At 36.8% G+C, this 19,765-nt stretch overlaps 1 protein-coding gene across 5 annotated transcripts in view; it reads right to left on the reverse strand.

Annotated features, from left to right (window-relative positions):
* Window positions 1–19,765, reverse strand: part of SMARCA2 (SWI/SNF related, matrix associated, actin dependent regulator of chromatin, subfamily a, member 2) — a 123,926-nt gene that overhangs the window by 95,479 nt on the left and 8,682 nt on the right. For 4 of the 5 annotated variants that reach the window (XM_067316531.1, XM_067316533.1, XM_067316532.1 and 1 more), the window contains exons 2-5: window positions 18,483–18,741; window positions 11,291–11,414; window positions 2,318–2,647; window positions 1,334–1,435 (exon numbers count right to left, since the gene is read on the reverse strand). In XM_067316531.1, the coding sequence (XP_067172632.1) occupies window positions 1,334–1,435; window positions 2,318–2,647; window positions 11,291–11,414; window positions 18,483–18,707 (781 nt within the window). In that variant the 5' untranslated portion in view covers window positions 18,708–18,741. The remainder of the gene's footprint in view (window positions 1–1,333; window positions 1,436–2,317; window positions 2,648–11,290; window positions 11,415–18,482; window positions 18,742–19,765) is intronic. The other variant, XM_067316534.1, reaches the window with a different exon arrangement.

The following is a 19,765-nucleotide window of genomic DNA, read 5'->3' on the forward strand; positions in this document are numbered from 1 at the left end:
TTAACAACAGTGCATTTCAGGTTATAAAAGAAGAAAAAGAAAGCCCAACAAAAGACCCTGTGTAGTCCTAATTTTCCAGAAATCATTCAGATTGTCCTAGAGGACCAATACTACAAAGAAAAACTCCAAAACAAAAGAAAAATAAAGATATCAGCACAATCTTTTAAAAAACCCACCAAATAAAACCTCCAAAAACATATAGCAGAGACGGATGAATTCTCTTATCGAAAAGAGCAATGAAAAAAGACAAACAGTAAGCTGCTTATAGTTGAACACAACAGACATATTATTATGCCATAATTGATTATGCAGATAAAACCATCCATCTAGTAATTCTGTACACTTGCCAGCATTTCCTAGTAGCAGCATTTGAGCTAGGAAACACCGTGGCCAGCAAACTCATACATACAATCTCTCAAGAAACAGTTTTTCCCTCTTCATTATCCTACTCAAATGGTAACCATTTGTTGGAGTACTCCAAGAAACACAACTCTACAACGGATCACATACTAGTATTTTATTTTCTGCTTATGTTGCCGGAAATTGCTGACTAACAGAGAATTTTATGACACCAACTATCACAGAGTGATCAGTGTCCCAGGATTTACCCAAAAGCACTAATACAGCGTAAGATCTCTACAGTATGAAGGGCTTGTACTATTTGCAAGATGGCAATATTGTATCTATTTTTAAATGGCTCTAAAGAAAAAGAAAACCCTTCAAACAAAAGATGTATTATTAGAGATTCCGAATTCCTTTCAATACAATCCTTATTTCATTGTTTTCAAACAACAATATTAGCTTGTAAATCCACACGTGGATGATCCGATTCAAAAAATTATCATCAAGGAAGAAAAAAAAGTTACACTGCTCATTAGACCTCAAATACTACACTTTGCTTTCAAAGACAAGCCAATAAAAACTAGTCTCATTCTACCAGGCTGTGCAAATTTTTTGCTTACAGTAGAGTAAAGAATATAGTGGAAAGACAAGCTTGCTGCAATTAAGCATGCTCAGAACATAATTTATTCAACAGATTTTATGGGTGTCCCTCAGCCAACTTATATATTTCCTTCTTATTGTAGAGAGGTGCTTCATGTTCAGGCTGCTTAGCAGATGCAATAATTTCATCTGGTCAAGTCATTTATGGCTGAATAAGTGCTAAGATACTCCTGGATATTTAAGTCCTAAGCAAAGTAAAGCTCACACTATTTCTTCTGCATGCCTTTTTACTTCCCCATTCTTTTTCCTGCCTCTTTTTCCCAATCCCTACCCACACAGTTTATCCATAACTCTAAGTATGATATAAAATTAGCATTATACTCCCCTCTACCTTCAGTCCAAGTTTTAGGGGTAATGGCAGCTGTATGTCCAGGTATTCCTGGAGCAGGCCCTGGCCCAGTTACAGGACCACTTATTGCATGTAACCCAATACCTGCAATTTGACAGAGGAAAGAAACTTATTAAGATACAAAGCATTTCTAAATATACAAAAATTACTCTGCTTTCCAGCATGCTAGTTCATTTAGGCAAATAATATTTTTGCGCATTAAATATGGATTTAAATGGATTCTACTGTCAAAAATAAATGTAATGAAGCACATTAAAATAATGTCTTCTAAAAAAACCCCTCTACTCAGTAGCAAAGCCATGTGCACCGAAATGAAGTGACCAGTGGAGTTATTAAAACCATTATTAACAAGAAAATAGGATCATCTTAACCCTCAATTTCTAATACTAACTCAGTAATGGAAGTGCTCAGAAAGTACAAGACGCGCAGAGTGTTTAATGTAATGCAGTTTTCTTAAGATCAGAATGTGCTTGCTTACTGTACGATAGCATCTACTATCATTAGGAGGAACAGAGTAAGAATATTTTTTCTTTTCCTTATGTTATGTACTTGACAGCACACTGTACATAGTTTGGTTTACTTTCCACAACCTACATAATCAGTCAACTTGCTCCAGATTTCATATCCATTTTTCTGCATAGCGACAGGGGACTGAAAATTCACTCCAAGAAAAGCACTAAAATTGTGATTGGTAAAGTATGATTAGCAACCAAAAGATGTCAGGCATAATCAGGGTGGACAGAGTATATCACAGCAAAATCACTTTTACTTCAATTTTGACAATATCCTATTAATAATATACCTGTTTTATGCACTTGCTCAAGCTTAAAATGAAAGGCCACTGTTCACACAGATGCCAGAATACAGTCTCAAATTACATCCTTTCGCACCGCACATCTCTGTGATTTTTCACAGGTAGAACTTGAAGAATTACCTGGGCAATGACACAGTGCCAGATTCACTTACCAGACTGTCTGTTGAAGGCATTGGGAGCCTGTTGCTGTTGAATGCCAGGCAAGGTCCTCTTTCCCTGAACAGCAAGCTGGAGGTTTTCTGGTAAAGGCTGACCTCTAGCTAACATTTTGTAGGCTAGAATCTGAGCTCGGAGCTGATGCAACTGTACAGGGCTGAAAGGGGAAGGACCTCTGTTAGGCTGACTCATAACTTGTGGGTCTCCTGGCATAATGGGTCCTGGCTGACTGGGAGTCATCTGTGGAGGAGTTGGACCTCCTCCAGACATCGGACTGGACACATGTTCTGGGGCTCCTAGTGGAGATGGGTGTGGAGACATATAGCCTAGAACAGAAAAGAGAATCACAAACTTAACTTCATGGTCAGTCATATCTGAATTCCATTAAGTTTCTTTAACAGAACCTGCAGTATAAAAATGTCTCTCAAGTTAGGATAGCTGTAGTATTTTCTGCAAGAACAGAAGTGTAATCTAGTTTCCCTGGAATATTAAGATAGCTACATGAGCTATTATTTGTACAGAACTATGATTATATCATGCAACAATTTCTAAAAATAACAACTGCCAGCACATTTAGAAGACAAACTAAAACATGAAGTTCAGTACCCAGAAATACCAGGATGGGGTATTGGGTCACTAGCGTATCGGACAAATATTTCATGATCAAACACATGCAACAAAGTTTGCCTATTTTAGAGCTTAATACTATGCATTTATTTTGATGCACACACATCAAGGAATATCCATTCACTGACAGGGGCCCTCTTTGCCAATAATCTCCAACACACAGAAACAGAAGTAGACAGTATTCAATTCGTATTTTTGCACAGTTGTTCTAGCTTATGTGGATTAAAACTTTGAGTCAGATGAACAACATTCAATACCTTTTATGACCTGAGTGCTCAAGAACGTTGGATTTCAACTGTGAGCAAAAAATAATCTTCTGAAGAAGCTGCTGAAGATTGTGGCATGCTACAAAGTTCCAGTAGAATAAGCATAATTCTGAAGTGAACAGTACTTGCACCCTATTACAATCCTTGCCAATGCAGTGGTTTTAGGTTTGAATTTTAATTCCACTTAAGACATAATTGCTTGAGCTTCACAACACATCCATGAAAAGAGATGGTACAGAATTTCAGGTGAGATATCTAAGACTACATAGTACGTCACAGAAAAAATACAAAGAGTGATCCTTCAAGTAATGTAATACATACAGCTAGATTTTAAAAATGTCCACCAACTGTGAAAAAGAGGTAAAGATATTTACCCATTTCACTCCTGTGTTGTAGAGCACAATTAATGCTTGCATCAATTCAATAAGCCCAACAAAACAAAAAATCTTCTATGTTGTTTACAAATTCGTAGGTCACAAAACTCAAAAGTTCATGCCAACATCTTGAGCTCTGTGACACTAAATCTACTCTTCCTCCATTGTTCTGACACTCTGAAGTGAAACTACACCAACTCTATGTATACATAGTCTGGCTCACAGAAGCAAGTAATTTTACCTCCTCAACTTCACTGTTCTCATTGGTTTTCCAGTACATGCAACATGAGCAAAATCTAGGAATAGTTTCAACTTTGTTTTGTGAATGCCAGTATTTGCAGTATTTCCTAGAATTTATACAAGAGGATAAACGAGAGTGCTAAAGAACTGGGAGTCCAGTAATGCTGGGGCCTACGGATAAATATATTCTACAATAAACTAAAGGTTGAAATGTCTGAGATAAAGAAAATAGAACAGAGGATTTCAGTTCTTCTAAAAAAAAGAAAAATGAAATAGATGTACACTAGAGAAAAAAAGATTTTAGATGGGGAAAGACTAGATAAGAGAGAAACAGACTAAATTCAATCTTGTAACTAAAGAACACAAAGACAGATTACAACTCTGATGGGAATAAGATTAAGCAACGTAAAGGGAAAAATAAGTGAGTGAGTTGAGGAAATCAAGGGAAAGCAAGTAAGGGACTTAAATGTTAGAATTACTTAAGTTACTTACGAGGTCAATAAAAAAAAATGTTTATACATCCACTGGTGAGGATAAAAACTACAATAAATAACCATAAGTTTATTCCATTTATTAATCTCCTTCCACTAACTTGCTTTTGCCTAGAAATTTTTTTTAATTCGGTAAAAAGGGGGAGAGGCTACAAATCCCTCTTGCTGAACACACGACTACAAAAGAACAAACACTGTGCCATAACAAAAAGTAAAATATAAAATTGTGTTATAGCTATATACTTTAAAAATCTGAGATTTATTGCAATGTTTATTCATTACTATTAGATTTCTAAATCTCAGAATTTGCTTTAAATAACAGCTACTTTGAAATAGACTGTTTTCAAAATTGCCTTTCCAAAAAAATTTTCTTTCCCTCTCAACATTACATTTATCCAAGTCATACAGTCCTGAATCACTGATAGATTTAAGATTCAGGATCTTGAAACCCATCTGAACTACCAAATTGAAAGTCAGAAAGGTGGGATGAGATGTCGAGCACTTATTTTTAATCCTGACAATTCCAGCTGTAAGTCTTTGACTTAGTTAGGCATAGAGGAGTTTTTGGAGGCAGACTTTTTTTTTTGAAGTTTCTAGTCATTTATTAATTACATTTCGTCTCTCCCTCAAAGTCCTATGCACTAGGATTCTTAGCGATAAGGAAATTAGGATTTGCAAGAGTAAGGATTAAAACTGAATTCCAGTAAAACATTCAAGGACAGGACAAAGCCTTCCAAACTTCTCGTAAAAGCTGTAAAATGTGGCATTTACAGGTTGGGGGTTGACCTGCTGGAAAGCAGCTCTGCGGAGAAGGACCTGGGAGTGCTGGTGGACACCAAGTTAAGCATGAGGCAGCAATGTGCCCTTGTGGCCAAGAAGGCCAATGGTATGCCGGGGTGCATCAGGAAGAGTGTTGCCAGCAGGTGGAGGGAGGTGATTCTCCCCCTCTCCTCAGCCCTGGTGAGGCCACATCTGGAGTCCTGCGTCCAGTTCTGGGCTCCCCAGTACAAGAGGGATGTGGCACTACTGGAGCAAGTCCAGCGAAGGGCCGCAAAGATGATTAGGGGACTGGAGCATCTCTCTTATGAGGAAAGGCTGAGAGAGCTGGGCCTGTTTAGCCTGGAGAAGAGAAGGCTGAGAGGAGATCTTATCAACGTGTACAAGTATCTGAAGGGAGGGTGTCGAGAGGATGGAGCCAGACTCTTTTCAGTGGTGCCCAGCGACAGGACGCGAGGCAATGGGCACAAACTGAAACACAGACACTTCCATCTGAACATGAGGAAAAACTTTTTCACTGTGAGGGTGACAGAGCACTGGAACAGGTTGCCCCGAGAGGTGGTGGAGTCTCCTTCTCTGGAGATATTCAAAATGCGCCTGGACGTGATCCTGTGCAATGTGCTCTAGGTGACCCTGCTTGAGCAGGGGGGTTGGACTAGATGATCTCCAGAGGTCCCTTCCAACCTCAGTGATTCTGTGATTCTGTGATTCTGTGATTTACAGAATCTAAATTTTGTGATGCTGTATGGAAGTTTTCCTTTTTAAGTTCAAAACTTTTCAGAAGGTTTACCAGTGTGACAACATGCAGCCACAAGCCAGTCCTAATAAAGTTTCCAAACCACTTGCTTTTTCCATGCTTAACACACATGGTCTACTAACGGGTGAGGATACACACATGGGATCTGAACAAGGACAGCAATGATGGGTGAAGATAGAGGTTAACCAGTCTATGTGAAGAAAAAAAAAAAAAAAGATTAAGAATGTTTAAGATACAGACAAGAAGAGTCTGGCCTTCTTTTTGAACTTTGCTATTATAAATTATTTCAGATCCATTTTTGTGGCACACAGGAATTCCCACAATAAATATTCAGCAAATTTTTAAAGATCTAGTTCATTAATTGCTCAGAAAAAAGCTACCCCCTGCCTCTAGATTTTCCACGTAGGATTTTGATTTTAATTCTGCATAACCTATTCAGATTAGTTTCATCTGTGAAATAGAAGACAAGAAAAATATTGAATGCTAAGTCCCCAAAGCAGGGACAACTTCCAAGCCATATTAGGTTGCTCAGGACCTTGTCTCTGCAATTTCTCCCCATTCCTCTTAAAAACAAAAGATAAACATAATTTTCATTTTCTAGATAACTCTGCTTAGCAGTTTAGCAAATAGCAGTAAATTCCATACACCTGAGATCAATACTGGTATTTTCAGCACAGTTCTTTCACAGAAGATGAACACAGTTTCTAATGCAGTCCAAATTCAGTAAAATCTAGTAAGATTACTATTTAAACAGCTAAATATGAACTCAGAGCAACAGATTCTCCTTTCAGTTTAACGTGTTAATATGAAAAGAAAGGTACTGAGACTAAACAGGAACATCAGCTTTGTGCATGAGTTCAAGAAAAGACAATTGGTCACTTGAAATAGTCAGAAATGTTACTCCATCTTCAATTTGGCCACTAAAGAGGAAAGGAAGAACTACTGGGGAGACAGATACCAATTCAGGAGTTTTTCCCCCCACAAATTAATGTCAGATGTTTGCAAAACCATTCAGTAAGGATATGGCTGCATTAAAAATGTGACAATCTGTCTCAACTAGTATGAGAGAAACCTGCATGACTAGCATACCATTGAATATCAAGAAAAAAATCTAAATAATAAAGCAGCATAGTTTATTTTAGTAATCATCTTCAGTTAAAAAAAGCAAACATCTCAAAAGAGTTACTGCTATTGAGGCAGCAAATACACATTTACCAGCAGAATGACAAAGTTGCTGCAGATTTAGCTTTTATGCATGCTTTTGATTTGCTGATCAAAGTAAGCCCCACCACCTCAAAAAGTGTCAGCTTACTGTTTCTTACTACAGACTGAAAGAATCATTACTCTCAGAATTCTGTATCAATTTGCCTTGAAAATACTCTTTTCTAGTTAATAAGTCTATTGGTCTTTATTTCAAGATTGTTCATCACAACTCTGTGTGCATTTTATACAGATTACATCCACAACTGCATGTGCAATTGGCCTATTTGTTTCTAATTACCCACCTACATTTGTAAGCATGTGTTTTACATCCACAATTTTCTTGCTACATTTTCTGGTAAGATACATAAATTTTTCACTTAAAAATGCCCTTTGTACTTAGAAACATTCTTTTGCAAAACCTTTTTCTAAAGGAAAGAAAAAAAAACTACCAAGAAGATTACATTATTACAACATTCAACATTTAAATGAAACCTGATTTTGTCTTCAATTTTAATTGTAAACTACATGTAGAAGGACTACTGCCTGTGTATTTATTACAACTGCTCTACTCAGAAAACAACAGCATTTCATGAAGACTATTCATCTTCCCAGTGTCCAAAAAATTCAAAACATTCTGTCCTCCTCTAGCTTACCGCTTCTCCTCAGAGTCTTGGATCCTGTTTACAGATTCACAGATTTCTTATAATAAAAGACCATTACAATTACTACACTCTATATAACATGCTAAAACAGACCAAAGACCTTTACTTTCTACAACAATCTACTTTCTTTGGTCTAAAGAATAGTTTAGAAAGACATCCACTATTGACTTAAATTTCAAGTGGTAGAAAAGATATCCCAAATCTTCAGGTAATCCTTGTCCCAAAGGTTAATTATCTTTTTTAAGTCAGATGTAGATATCTAATACGGTCTGAATTTGTCTGATTTAAACTTGCAGGTGTAACATACACCGCACTTTTTTGCTAGATACAGAAGTCATCTATTACAAGCCTTTTTACCTACTGGAAATGTGCAGACTGATCACAGACATCTTAATTCTCTCCCTGACAGAATAAATACTTGAGTTTAACATTCTCCAGGCAAAGGCACAAGTCTTCCAAGTTGCAAATCACTCATGTATGTGCCTTCTAAACAAGGCACTATTTTCCAACATCTTTCTGAAGTGCAGATATAAGAATAGAATACAATACTACTATAAAGCTCTCACCTAATTCATTAGCAAAGGTGGCATAGCTTTTCATTTAATATGCCCCTGGTTATGAATGCAGGTAGTACATTCCATCTCATGGCTAAAGTATATGACAACTCACATTTAAGTCTGCCATGACAACTTAAACTCCCTTCGTTACTACTGCTTTGTATAAGAGTCTCACACCACCTACACAAAAACTACATTGTTCCTAGACATACGATGTTATTGGCTGTGTTAAAATCCATGCTGTAGAAATAAACCTGCTCTGCTGAGCATCCTGACCAGTGTTTGTAATTTACCTGTTTGTTATTTATGGCTAAACCTCAGTGCTACCTGCAAATTCTATCAGGACTGATCTTATGTTTTTTTCCAGATCCCTGACAAATATACTGAACAACACTGAACCAAGAATAGAGCTGTACCTAAAATATAGCCTACCTAGAAATATCCCCAACTGGATGTTGATCCTTTATTTACATTTTTTTATAATCTGCCACTTAACTAGCTAAACTGAATCTGTTTAATACAGGTTATATTGGTTATACTTAGTATTATCTTTCTCCTAAATTGAAGTGTCATACAGAAGCAAGCCAAGTGTCTTTTGTAAGTCTATCTGGCAGACAAAGTTGTCTGTCGTTACTACTACTAGCTTTACTGTAGCACAGAGAGGTCCGATATATGGGCCAGAATCCACTCTCGTAAGTACTGTAAAAATACACAAAACAACGGTACTCTAAGAAATCAGCTTAGCTTATGATCTCCTTAAAAAGAGTAAATCATGTGTTGTCGAACAGTCTTGTTTGACAAGACTGCTTTTTCCATAAAACCATTCCAAATGGTCCAAATTACATGCACAGTCAAATGGAATCAAAGAATAGTAGTATATCAACCTTCTTTGATTTTGCCTGGAATCAGTGTTAGATTGACTGTCATTTCCTGACCTGTGGCCATTGTTTACACTTTCAAAATAATGGCACAAATTTAGGAACATCCATTCTCTGGGATTTTGAACTTCCTCAGTTATATTCAAAAGTTCAGTGGAAAGTAACAGTGTTAACTAGTGCATATATTTACCTTCTTCAATTCAAGGCCTATAAGCAAGTACACAACGAACAAAAACTCTTCCAGAGACCTAGAACTAATAAGATACAATTTCTAATTGACTTGTATCTTATTTAAAATTTTACACAACTGCAACGTAAACACAACCATCAGACATCAGAGAATCTACAAGAAGGTGAATATTAGACTAAGTCTTGGTTTCTAATAGTGTACCAAAAGCCAGTAAGATTTTGTCAGGATTAGGAGATTCACAATGTATCTCTCCATGGATACTCAGAGAACTCACATTGGCTCTTTCCTCTCAGTACAGGCATTGATATGCTCACTTTCTTTTACTGCATTGCATATTTTCTCAAAAGTTGTAGGAATATGATTGTGTTAGAGACCCCTAATCCCCGATAAATCAGACTGAAAGTATCCAATAGTTTGAAAGGCTATTAAGAAAGCAAGCTTTTTATCTTGGAAATCTACATTTAGGGGAGAAGTTACAAGGTCACCAGATGAGACCTTCCCCAATAGGTATAGGAGGAGCCTCTTTTGCTCACCCTCTTTTGTGAGAAGATAATCAGGGAAGAAGAAAAAGGAGGCAAAAAGGCAAATAAAACCCCCAAATTTCCACAACAATATAAAGTAGGATATATAAAATAATTTTTTACCACTTCTTTAAAAAGCCTGCTTAGATTACAGCTCCAAGATTCTCTGTTTATCTTGTAACAGTTGCTCACATACGCCAAAAAGGTAGCAGGGATCTGCAGTCTTTAGCCTGCTGCAGCTGTTACTAATATTATTTGTTGCAGAGCAAGACAATTCCAAAGCTGGGTCTCAGCAAATACAGGAAAGAATAAAGCAATTTACAGCTATCTGTATTTGAAGCATTTGCAACTTATGTTCTTGTATTACCAGCACATTATGTTTAAATTGGACTGGTTTTCATCTACAGAGTAAATGTTAAGTTCATTTTAAGGAACAAGTTCATTACAAGAAAACCAGTGTCTCTGAATGAAAAGACAGTTAAAATCTTGCTCTCATATGAGCATTTATGCATGCCACTGAAAGCACTGGGAAAAGTTTTATCTAAGGAAGAATTTGTCCCTTCAAAAGTCAGTTCTATTTCACTTAATTGATACTGAAAAGGCACACAAGTCAGGTAAAGTCATTTTGCTAATCTGTATCTGTTTTCTCCTTTCACCATTTCTCTTTTTCAGTCTTATAAACACATAAATACATCAAACAGGGACCATCTATTAATAGATTTGTATAGAGAGGCAAACTGGGACCCTAATTTCAGATGAGGTATCTTCAGATGCTGGTATACAGTAACTAATTATACAATACACAAAACCTTACCTGCTCAACTAATTAATACTAGCAGGTGTTACCAGTGCAGTTAAATCTCCAACATACTGAGCTGCTTAGAGAATGCATGTCCTTTTATGTAGCAAGCTAAATGACAAAGAAGACATGCAGAATTGTGATGAAATGAGTTTTTATTTTCCAAGATAAAAATTTTTGGCAAGAACTTTGTTCAGCTCTGGGCCAAACATGACAAATATTAAAGAAGGCAACTCCAGGTTTGCCTGGATTCTTCTCTCTTACCATTTCTTCATCATACATTTAAAACAGGTCACATTCTAATGCATTTACATTTATGATAGCCACATAATATCAGAAAAATATATATATTTTATAGATGTGAACTGCAACCTATAACCGCCTATTTGCCCCAGACACAGACTTGGATCCAAAAGGATTAGCTTTTTTCCTCTACATGACTGATGAACACTCTAGACAACAAGGGGATTAAGTTATTCCCCTCACCCTCCGATATCACAGTTATCAGTTATTGCCTTTCCAAACAAGGCAGAAAGGAAATAACTGGAAAATCGTTCTATGTTACTTGTGACTCTTTGTGGCACAAAGGGGACCCAAAATCATATTGCATGTACAGTATGTGTAAACCTTGACTATGCTGGTCCATTGGACTCTGAGGCGGGCCCATTCCAGCGTGAGGAGGTCGCATACTCTTCATGGAGCTACAATGAACGTCTTCAACCATTCCTTTCTCATGCAAGCCATCAATGGTCTGTGAAAACAAAATAAATATTTATACAAAGAAGGCATACAAAAAATCTAAGGGACTTTAACACAAAACTTACACAAGTTCATAAAGAAAAGTATAAACATCTCTTAACACTCTTTCAAAGTAAATACAATGGGAAACTTCACCCCAGAATCAGACATTTTGGAAAGCACAGCACTGCAAGGCTTGCCCCTCTCTGTTTCCTTCTTCCCCCACCCCCCCAATGTGTTTTAGGCAATGCCAGGGAGGAAAACTGTCCAAATACAAACACATGAACTGTACTGGCCTCACGTTACAAAACAGTGTAACACACACCAACTCACGAAAATACAGCTTGTGGCTTTGCCCAAGTTATTTTTAATCCAAACTTTGCCCTTTCAGTCACTGTTCTACTGGAACACTCCAAACACTGCTTCTCTTCAAACATAAAGGTTCCATTGCAGGAGGTAGCCTCTTTGTAGGCAAAAAAACAGGGAAAGGCACTGGAAGAAAGGAAGACTTGGTTCTGTTCAAATACTGGCCCCCTACAGTCACTGTCACCTCATTCACTCCTCAAAAACTACAATCTCAGTGGTATTTGAAAGGCAAAACAGGGTCAAGTGCCTCCCTAAGAAAGTGAAGAGAAGACAACTTGGTGTCAGAAAAATAGGCTGAAGGCATGCAGGGCACTGGAAAAGGCTCCCAACAGAAACTGCAGGAATCTGGATGTGAAAATAGGTGAAAAGTAACATCAGGATGAAAAGAGATCTTAAGAAAACCAAAAATGTTTACCTGAAAACAAAAATTCCATCAGGTCCCTAACCATGAGAGAGATTCTGCTCCTTAACTGCTGACTTAGAATGTCTGCAAGGCTTTGTACGAGTAAGAAAAAGGCTGGCACCATTCACTTCTCTCTACTAAAATCTGCAACTCTGCCCCTCTTTGTAATACATACATGCACATATACGAAATATTAACTGTTCTTGCAAGCCCTACTGTGAACACAGACTGCTTTATTTTAATGCACACCTATTTATTGAGAACTCTTTAAAAAAAGAGAGTTAGGAAAACTTATTCCAATGGAAAACACAGTCAGTTAATAGAAAGCATGTAAAAGAAGCTATATGAAGTTATAAAAAAGAGACTGCTGCATTTCTTCTCTTTGAGCAATCTGTTGTACATGAATCAATTTAAACAGAACTAAACATTGGTCATTATTTCTATGCACAAAAAGGGAAAAATAATTCTAAATTTTAATTTATAAATCCTTCATATAATTTTCCCATTTTCCATTGGAATAATAAGAAATAAAATATCTGTAAACATTTCTATGGCTTATTGGTGCTTCTGAAAGATTTTACCAATATGATTTTTTCCTTATCAGAAACTCTAGGCTAAGAGGAGGGAAGTTATACAAAAGTAACATGGATTTCTTACCTTTTACCAAGTCATTTAGCTTTCACGATAATACAAAAAAAAATTATGAAAGGAACTTGTATCAGTAAAAAAAAAAAAAATCTGTTATTTGAGAAGCTATTTTTGATTACAAAAACTTGGGGTATGGAGTAGATACGTAGAGACAGATAATTAACTTACACATGGAAAGTAGGTTGACTGTGCAGACCAAATAAAACCCAATGCCCTTTTCCGAAGCAGGAAGACCACTCCCTCTCCCTTCACCGTTACTTACGGAGACAACCAACACTGTACACACGGTTCACATGCCACTGCCAAGAGCTATATGCTAAGGAGTAAAACGTCTGTAAAGCAGGACCTGTACCTTATTTCATCATGGTACATGTCCAGGACCAAATCTTTAGAGCCTCCAAGAGGAGGGAGAGATTGTGCAGAAGACTGGACCTCCTTTCTAGAGGAGAAATAGTGTACACATAGGTAGTGTCACCGCAGGGATGAGTGTCACTGCGCTGATGGACAGCAGCAGCGAAGCCTCTGTGGATGTGGGCAGCTCTGAATGCACTAAGATGTGATACAGCCAGGGCACTAAAGTACTAGCACATTGGAGACAGGGGAGGGGGCTGACACTAACAAAGAGCGCCAGTGAAGAGGAAAGCAAATGCATGGGTAGAACTGCCTTTTCAAAAGGAGAATTAAAAAACAAACAAACAAAAACGGAAGCTAAAGGATAAAGATCTGTGGTGATACAGAGAAACTTAAATTGGAGGAATGCTTCTGTGGGAAGAGCTGAACAAAAGAAAAGGTTTTTTTAAGAGAAATATTTCAAATAAACAAAACCCTTAGCCAACTGAAATGTTTCAAGCCTAATGGAAGGGAGCTTAAATATAGCAAAAAAAGGCTTGCTTCTATTTGTTTGCAGAAATTATGCTATGAGAAACTGAAAGTGCAATTCATTAGAAACAAATTAGAAAAGGTAGAATTGATTAATCTGTTTTTATTGACAAAACAATGAAAGATAAAAATGGCATGAATTTTTCCATTTGAGGATAAAATTAGTTTTAATGATTACAGTACTGCTAACTTATGCAGAGGGCTTTGTGCTTTCAAGTGTATTTTTAACCTGAAAGCACCACTGCTGTCCAAGGAAAAAACCTATTACATAGAGGAGACAATTCAGCAGAGGACAACAAAACTGAAATATTATTATTTTTCAAAACCTCTTTGAATCACGGTATAGTTACAGAGTTGGATGATAACATTAAATCTACGTAACTGGTAAAAAAAAAAAAAAAAGCAACTCTACAGAAAGCACCTTATACCCATGCAATTTGTATAAATCTTTCAATCCTGTATAAATTATTAAAGATATCTTCCTCAAAGACATTGTTGGCATGAGAAATATAACCTGTAACACCAAAACAGCACCACTGTTGTGAGGTTCTTTTCTTTTGATATTATCATAGAACAGAAGGGAAATACAAAGTTGAGATGTATTCAACCTTGAGTATACGTTACTATTTTTCATCGTTCCACATAAGTAAGAATTGGTGCAGAATAGGCTTAATGCGGAACAGTGCTTCCAGAAATCATAATGAGGGATGCCCTCAACTATATGCAAGCCCATACTTACAGAGTTGGCATTTTAGGTAGTGCCTAAAGTACAGGGAACATTTTAACTACACCGCTTTTGCTCTTCATTTAGGAACTAAGGTCTTCTCACAAACTGCATTAAATCACTGTTCAATCCATTTCTAGGAAAACTGTCAGATTAAGGTGTCTTTTTTTGTTTTCTGCTTCCTTCCTCCTTTAAAAAAATTAAGATCACTGGCCCTGAAATCAGAGACCAAGAGCTGAGTATAAAACTAGATTTCTTCTAGATCATGCATAGAGGTATACATGTATAGAGGTATACAAACAACAAAACATTCTATAGACCACATGGCAGTCTGTTGTCACGTAACTGCATAGTACAACTGAGGGCATAACTAACGGACAACGGGACTGACTCTGGTTGCCCTTGCGGTAGGGACTTGGCCAACCATCCTGTCTATCATATATAAAATCACTAAAACTTTTTTTTTCTAAGGCTCTGCTAATTTTTCAAGGCTGACAGCAATTTTTTTTTTTCAGCGAAGTAAACAAATACAACAGAGGTAATGCAGGGAACATATTTGCTGGATAGAAAGGTGTTACTTTCAGGACCAGAACAGCACCTTAAGGTACTTAAAATGTCTAATGTGCACAGATCTATTAACCAACTAAGAAAGGGGAAAACATTTGCTTTCTGTTTTAATGGAACATTTGAGTGAACAAATACATTAAAGTAAAAAAAAAAAACATTTTTGTAGGAAAACTATTTTTTCTGTCATTCAATTTTAGCAAAATAATAATACTGTCTGTGAAATCATAATAATTTTTCCAGAGCCAGTAATCATTTACAGTACACTCCATTATAAATTCACAAAAGAAGTCACTATGTTTCAGGTTATGATTAAACAGAAGAGAAAATAAACTCAGAGCTCAGAGTACTCTTTCCATCCCTCAAATAAGAACCATGCAAATTAAATAGATGTATTTTTGTCATAACTAAAAGAGTTAATTAGGTAAAGTCATGTAGCCCAGCTGCATAAGTACATACAGACAGCTGAATTGGTTCAGACTAAAACCATTTATCCTTATGGTATGCCTCCAAAAGGGCCCTGAAAGTTGATGCTCAGGAAGAATAAGATTAGGGCAACCACATAACAATGCTTCCCTCAACTGTCTTTGTGGCTTCTAAGTATTTTCAGCTCAGAAGACTTTTAGGCTGTTGTGGTTTATCCCTTCCCAACAGACTCCTAGGTATGTCTCCTTGAGCCAGTGGAGCTGTCTTGCAGCCACAACATCCTTCAGTAAAAATTAGAATTGTAATGATTCTCCTGACAATTCGATTGGTAAGTCTAAAGATTACTTCAGAAAGTAGCAAGAAAGATGGTTAATTTATTGCTTCTGTCATAACTGTAAATGTTGTATAAATCAATAGTAAATTTTCCCATGGACCAGTTTTCTGGTTGTTATCTGAATACAGAATCTCTAACTTTCACATTGAATGTTGTTAAGTAAACAAACTGTGAGAGTTATGATTTACTAATATCGGCTTCTCTCAATCAGTTTACTTTTATACTTTTGCATGCTTTGGATTTTTTTAAATTCTATATGCATTATATTATTCTCTGTAATCCAGCCAAATAACCAATATAGAATGAAGGCCCTTCTCTGTTTAGTTTGTGAATTTTAACGCGAAAAACACATTCCACTGCATATGTATGCAGAGATACACATACCCTACAAGTAGTTGCGTAACTGGAGAATATTTTGCCCAATCTCCCACTTCTGTCATTTGTTCTCGTTAGAAAAAAAAAAAAGTACAGTCTTGCATCATGACTTAAAAGTCAAACTGCTTTACGTAACACTAGGCAGAAAGAAAATAATTATCTAGTCAAACTGTAAACTGCAGCTGGCTGACCACCTTTTGAATTACATGGAACAACACTCAAGACTATTTGCAAAATATTCTAAAGGCACACTTTGACATCAGTTCTTAAACAGACCATTCCCCGTGCCCTTCCCTCAGTTGTCCCAAATACACTATTTGTGGAGTTGCACAGGAAGAGAGACCAGGAAACTGATCTAAAATAAAATGTTAACCAAGAAAAAATATTAATTTTTTCCACCTGTATCAATTCAACAGACACATTTTGTGTCTTGCACACTCGCTCTCACTCTCTCTCTCTCTCACACACACACACACACACACAGGAACAGATGAAGCGGCAGCCTGGAGGAGAGCAAGGGAGCTCAAACTAACATTGCTACTGAAAAGCAATATTTGTGAAATTACAGCCTTAATCCCATTCTCACAATCACAGGAAAGAAGAGGGAAAGTAATTTTGCTCTGGCTACACTGACTGGTCACCTTTGAGTCAGCTATCCAGACTCTTCAGAGTCATGGTACATTTTTCAAAACTTGTCAGTGCCTTGCAACATCACAATGGGAGAACTTCTACTCTGGTTCACAGAACATCTCAGATGCTCCTAGACTCTCCAGGAGAACTTTGTAGGATGATACTTGTTGTTCTTTTTCTAAGGCTGACATAGCATACATCTGCTAAGGAACACACAAGGTAAGTCAGGATACAGCAGTTAAAGATATACTGTATGGAGTATTCAGCTGTTCTACTGTGAAGTTCATGATGCTGCCTTTCTTTTGTGCAGCTACAGAATCTCTCGAAACAGAAAGAACTAAGAGTTGAAGGATGTAAATATTGGTTGTCTGTGAAGTCTTAGGAATTTACCAGACTACTGGCAGCTTGAACTGTAACTGACTCCATAAACAAGGAAATGCCAATTGCAAATGTCTAATCTGGCTAGCAGCTAAATTAGATTCTTCAAGATTCACATGCAAAATTTTAAGTACTGAATGTGCTGACCTCTCAGAGATGACAATTTCAACAGTTCAGAACAAATGGGGAGCTGCAACATGGTTCCCCATCACCTCAGCTGTCTCTGTGCTATTAAAAGTTTTAAATGATACAGTTTTTCACGCAACAGATGAAACTATTGTGTCCTCACTGACCGGACACAACAACCACTGTTTTAATGACTTAAACTAATATGGACATAAAAGTGGCAACTTGAAGAAGTTGCCAATTCAGAAGGAGAAAAATTAAAATGCTTTTAAAACTTAAAAATAAATTTTTTTAATTCTTTTTTATTATTATTTGAAGTTTTCTACATGTGCTTATAACAATACCAAGTAGCACCAACAGTAGTTACCAAAGTGTTCTGAACTAATATCTTGGCTCTATAAGCTGTTATTGCATATTTCTGTGAGTGAAATTAAAATTATCATAAATTGTAAAGCTTTGCTTCACAATCAAATAAAATGTGAATATTTAATAGAATGTTCTCAAAGAAATATTCTAGACAGAAAAAATTTCCTCAAAGCAAAAGACACTGACAATTGTCTAAGCACACATGTAACTTTAAGCATGTAACAACAACGACTGAACTCAGATTATTCACATGTTCTAAATTACATAGCTTTAAATTCCTTAGTGAGATGGAGCCTATGTAAATTAATTTGGAAACAAACTTTTTCCATCAACATGGAAGATTAAACAAATTTGTAAACATGAGCATTTTAAGAGTTAAAATAATTTTTAAAAGATCGATTTTCATGCAAAACAAACAAAAAAAACCCAGAAAACATGCAATATGGTAGCAAGATGTTTCCAAACAGACCACAAGAAAGAAAGAAAAAAGGAAAAAAAAAAAAACCTTACAAGAACATTCATTTAATTACAAAAAACAGTTGTTAGAATGGTCTTACAGTACTCCAAATTTATTCTCTAGCAAGGCCTATCCTGCTGAAAAGTGCACAGTTGACAAGTGAAGATTTGCAAAACTGCTAACTCTGTAGTTCAAACTAGCCTACTAAAAACAAGCAAGCTGTGTTTAGTCTGATGTATACATTATCTTTAGTAACAAAGACAGAATTAAGATTGTAGCTGCACTTTTGCAGGTGATACATGAAGCGGAACATGTCTTATGCAGGTCTAAATGTACTGTAAGTATGCTTTTTATCAATGGAGAAAACTTTAGGGGAAAAAGGTTCACTTGTAAAAAAGCTATTACCTTATGCATTTGATGCATGCCTTCCTGTGGATAATCAGTAGGCCCCATTGTTGGCATTGGGTGCGGGACACTGGGTGGACCAGGACTTGGCCCCATCATGCTGTGTACTGAGCCAGGAGACGGCCCTGGTCCTGGGCTAGGTCCTAGGATCGGTCCAGGTGAAGGTCCTGGTCCAGGAGAAGGACCAGGATGAGGCATGGCGCCAGGGTCTGTAGGCGTGGACATCTATTTTCTGTCTCCTTTTCAATTAGCAGAATAGCTATAATAATAAAACAAAATGAAAACAGAATTTCTATGTAACATTAGGGGCATTGAAAAAAAACATAATGAAGAAAATCTGCTGGTAAGCATTATACACACACACATGCAAGCTGTCATCATCAGAAAATGCTTAAGTGACCCCTAACACAACGCATTAGTATGCCCATCCTTCAAAAAGCCCCCTAGAATGATCAAGGAATTTGACAGTTCAGTCAGTTTCTGGATGTTTATATAACATCCATAGAACAAAGTAGTTTCAAGGCTAAGAGAAGCATCTACCAGAAAATATGAATACAGCTGAATTGCAATCATCAGATTGTATCACAAGGAGTCAAGCACAGTACTCCTAAAGGCACAGAAGACTGCTGGGCATCTTCACTCGCATACGCTTGTTCTGAAATCTCTCCCTAATTCATCAGATACAGTGAAATTCTTTTTTATAAAATGCATAGTAATACAGCAGAACAAGTATTAAAAATGATTTTAAGACTGTTTTATGACTTTTTTAAATTAAATACTTAAATTAGGACCTCTCTGGTTATCTCTGTATGCAATCACAGTATCAAATGAAACAGACAACAGAAAAGACAACAGATTGCTTTGGACTGAACCAAGTTATAATTCACTTGAGGGGTTCTGCTGATGTCACAAGCCATAAGAATGCAGCTCAAGTGGCTTATAAAATGGTAGGAGCTCAGAGAATGAATTATAGGCCTTTACTTGCTGGAAAACCAGCTTTTACTATTTTTTGCTTCTGTGTTCTTAAAAGAGCAAATTGAGGCAGGCTACAGACCTGAAACATTATTCTTCTCCAACTTTCTAAGAACTTTTATCAGTGTCTAACATTGGGAACTTTTAGCCTACTAATGTCTGTGTATTGTAACACAGTGACAGAGCTGCCATACTTTTACAAAAACGATGATCAGTTGTTATCAACAAAACCAGTTATGTTCTTGGTACTCCCCACTTCCCAGCAGCACCATTTTGATTTGTTTGATCACACAATGATCTCATTATCTGAG

The sequence above is a fragment of the Apteryx mantelli genome, chromosome Z (assembly GCF_036417845.1).
Source record: "Apteryx mantelli isolate bAptMan1 chromosome Z, bAptMan1.hap1, whole genome shotgun sequence".
NCBI lineage: Eukaryota > Metazoa > Chordata > Aves > Apterygiformes > Apterygidae > Apteryx > Apteryx mantelli.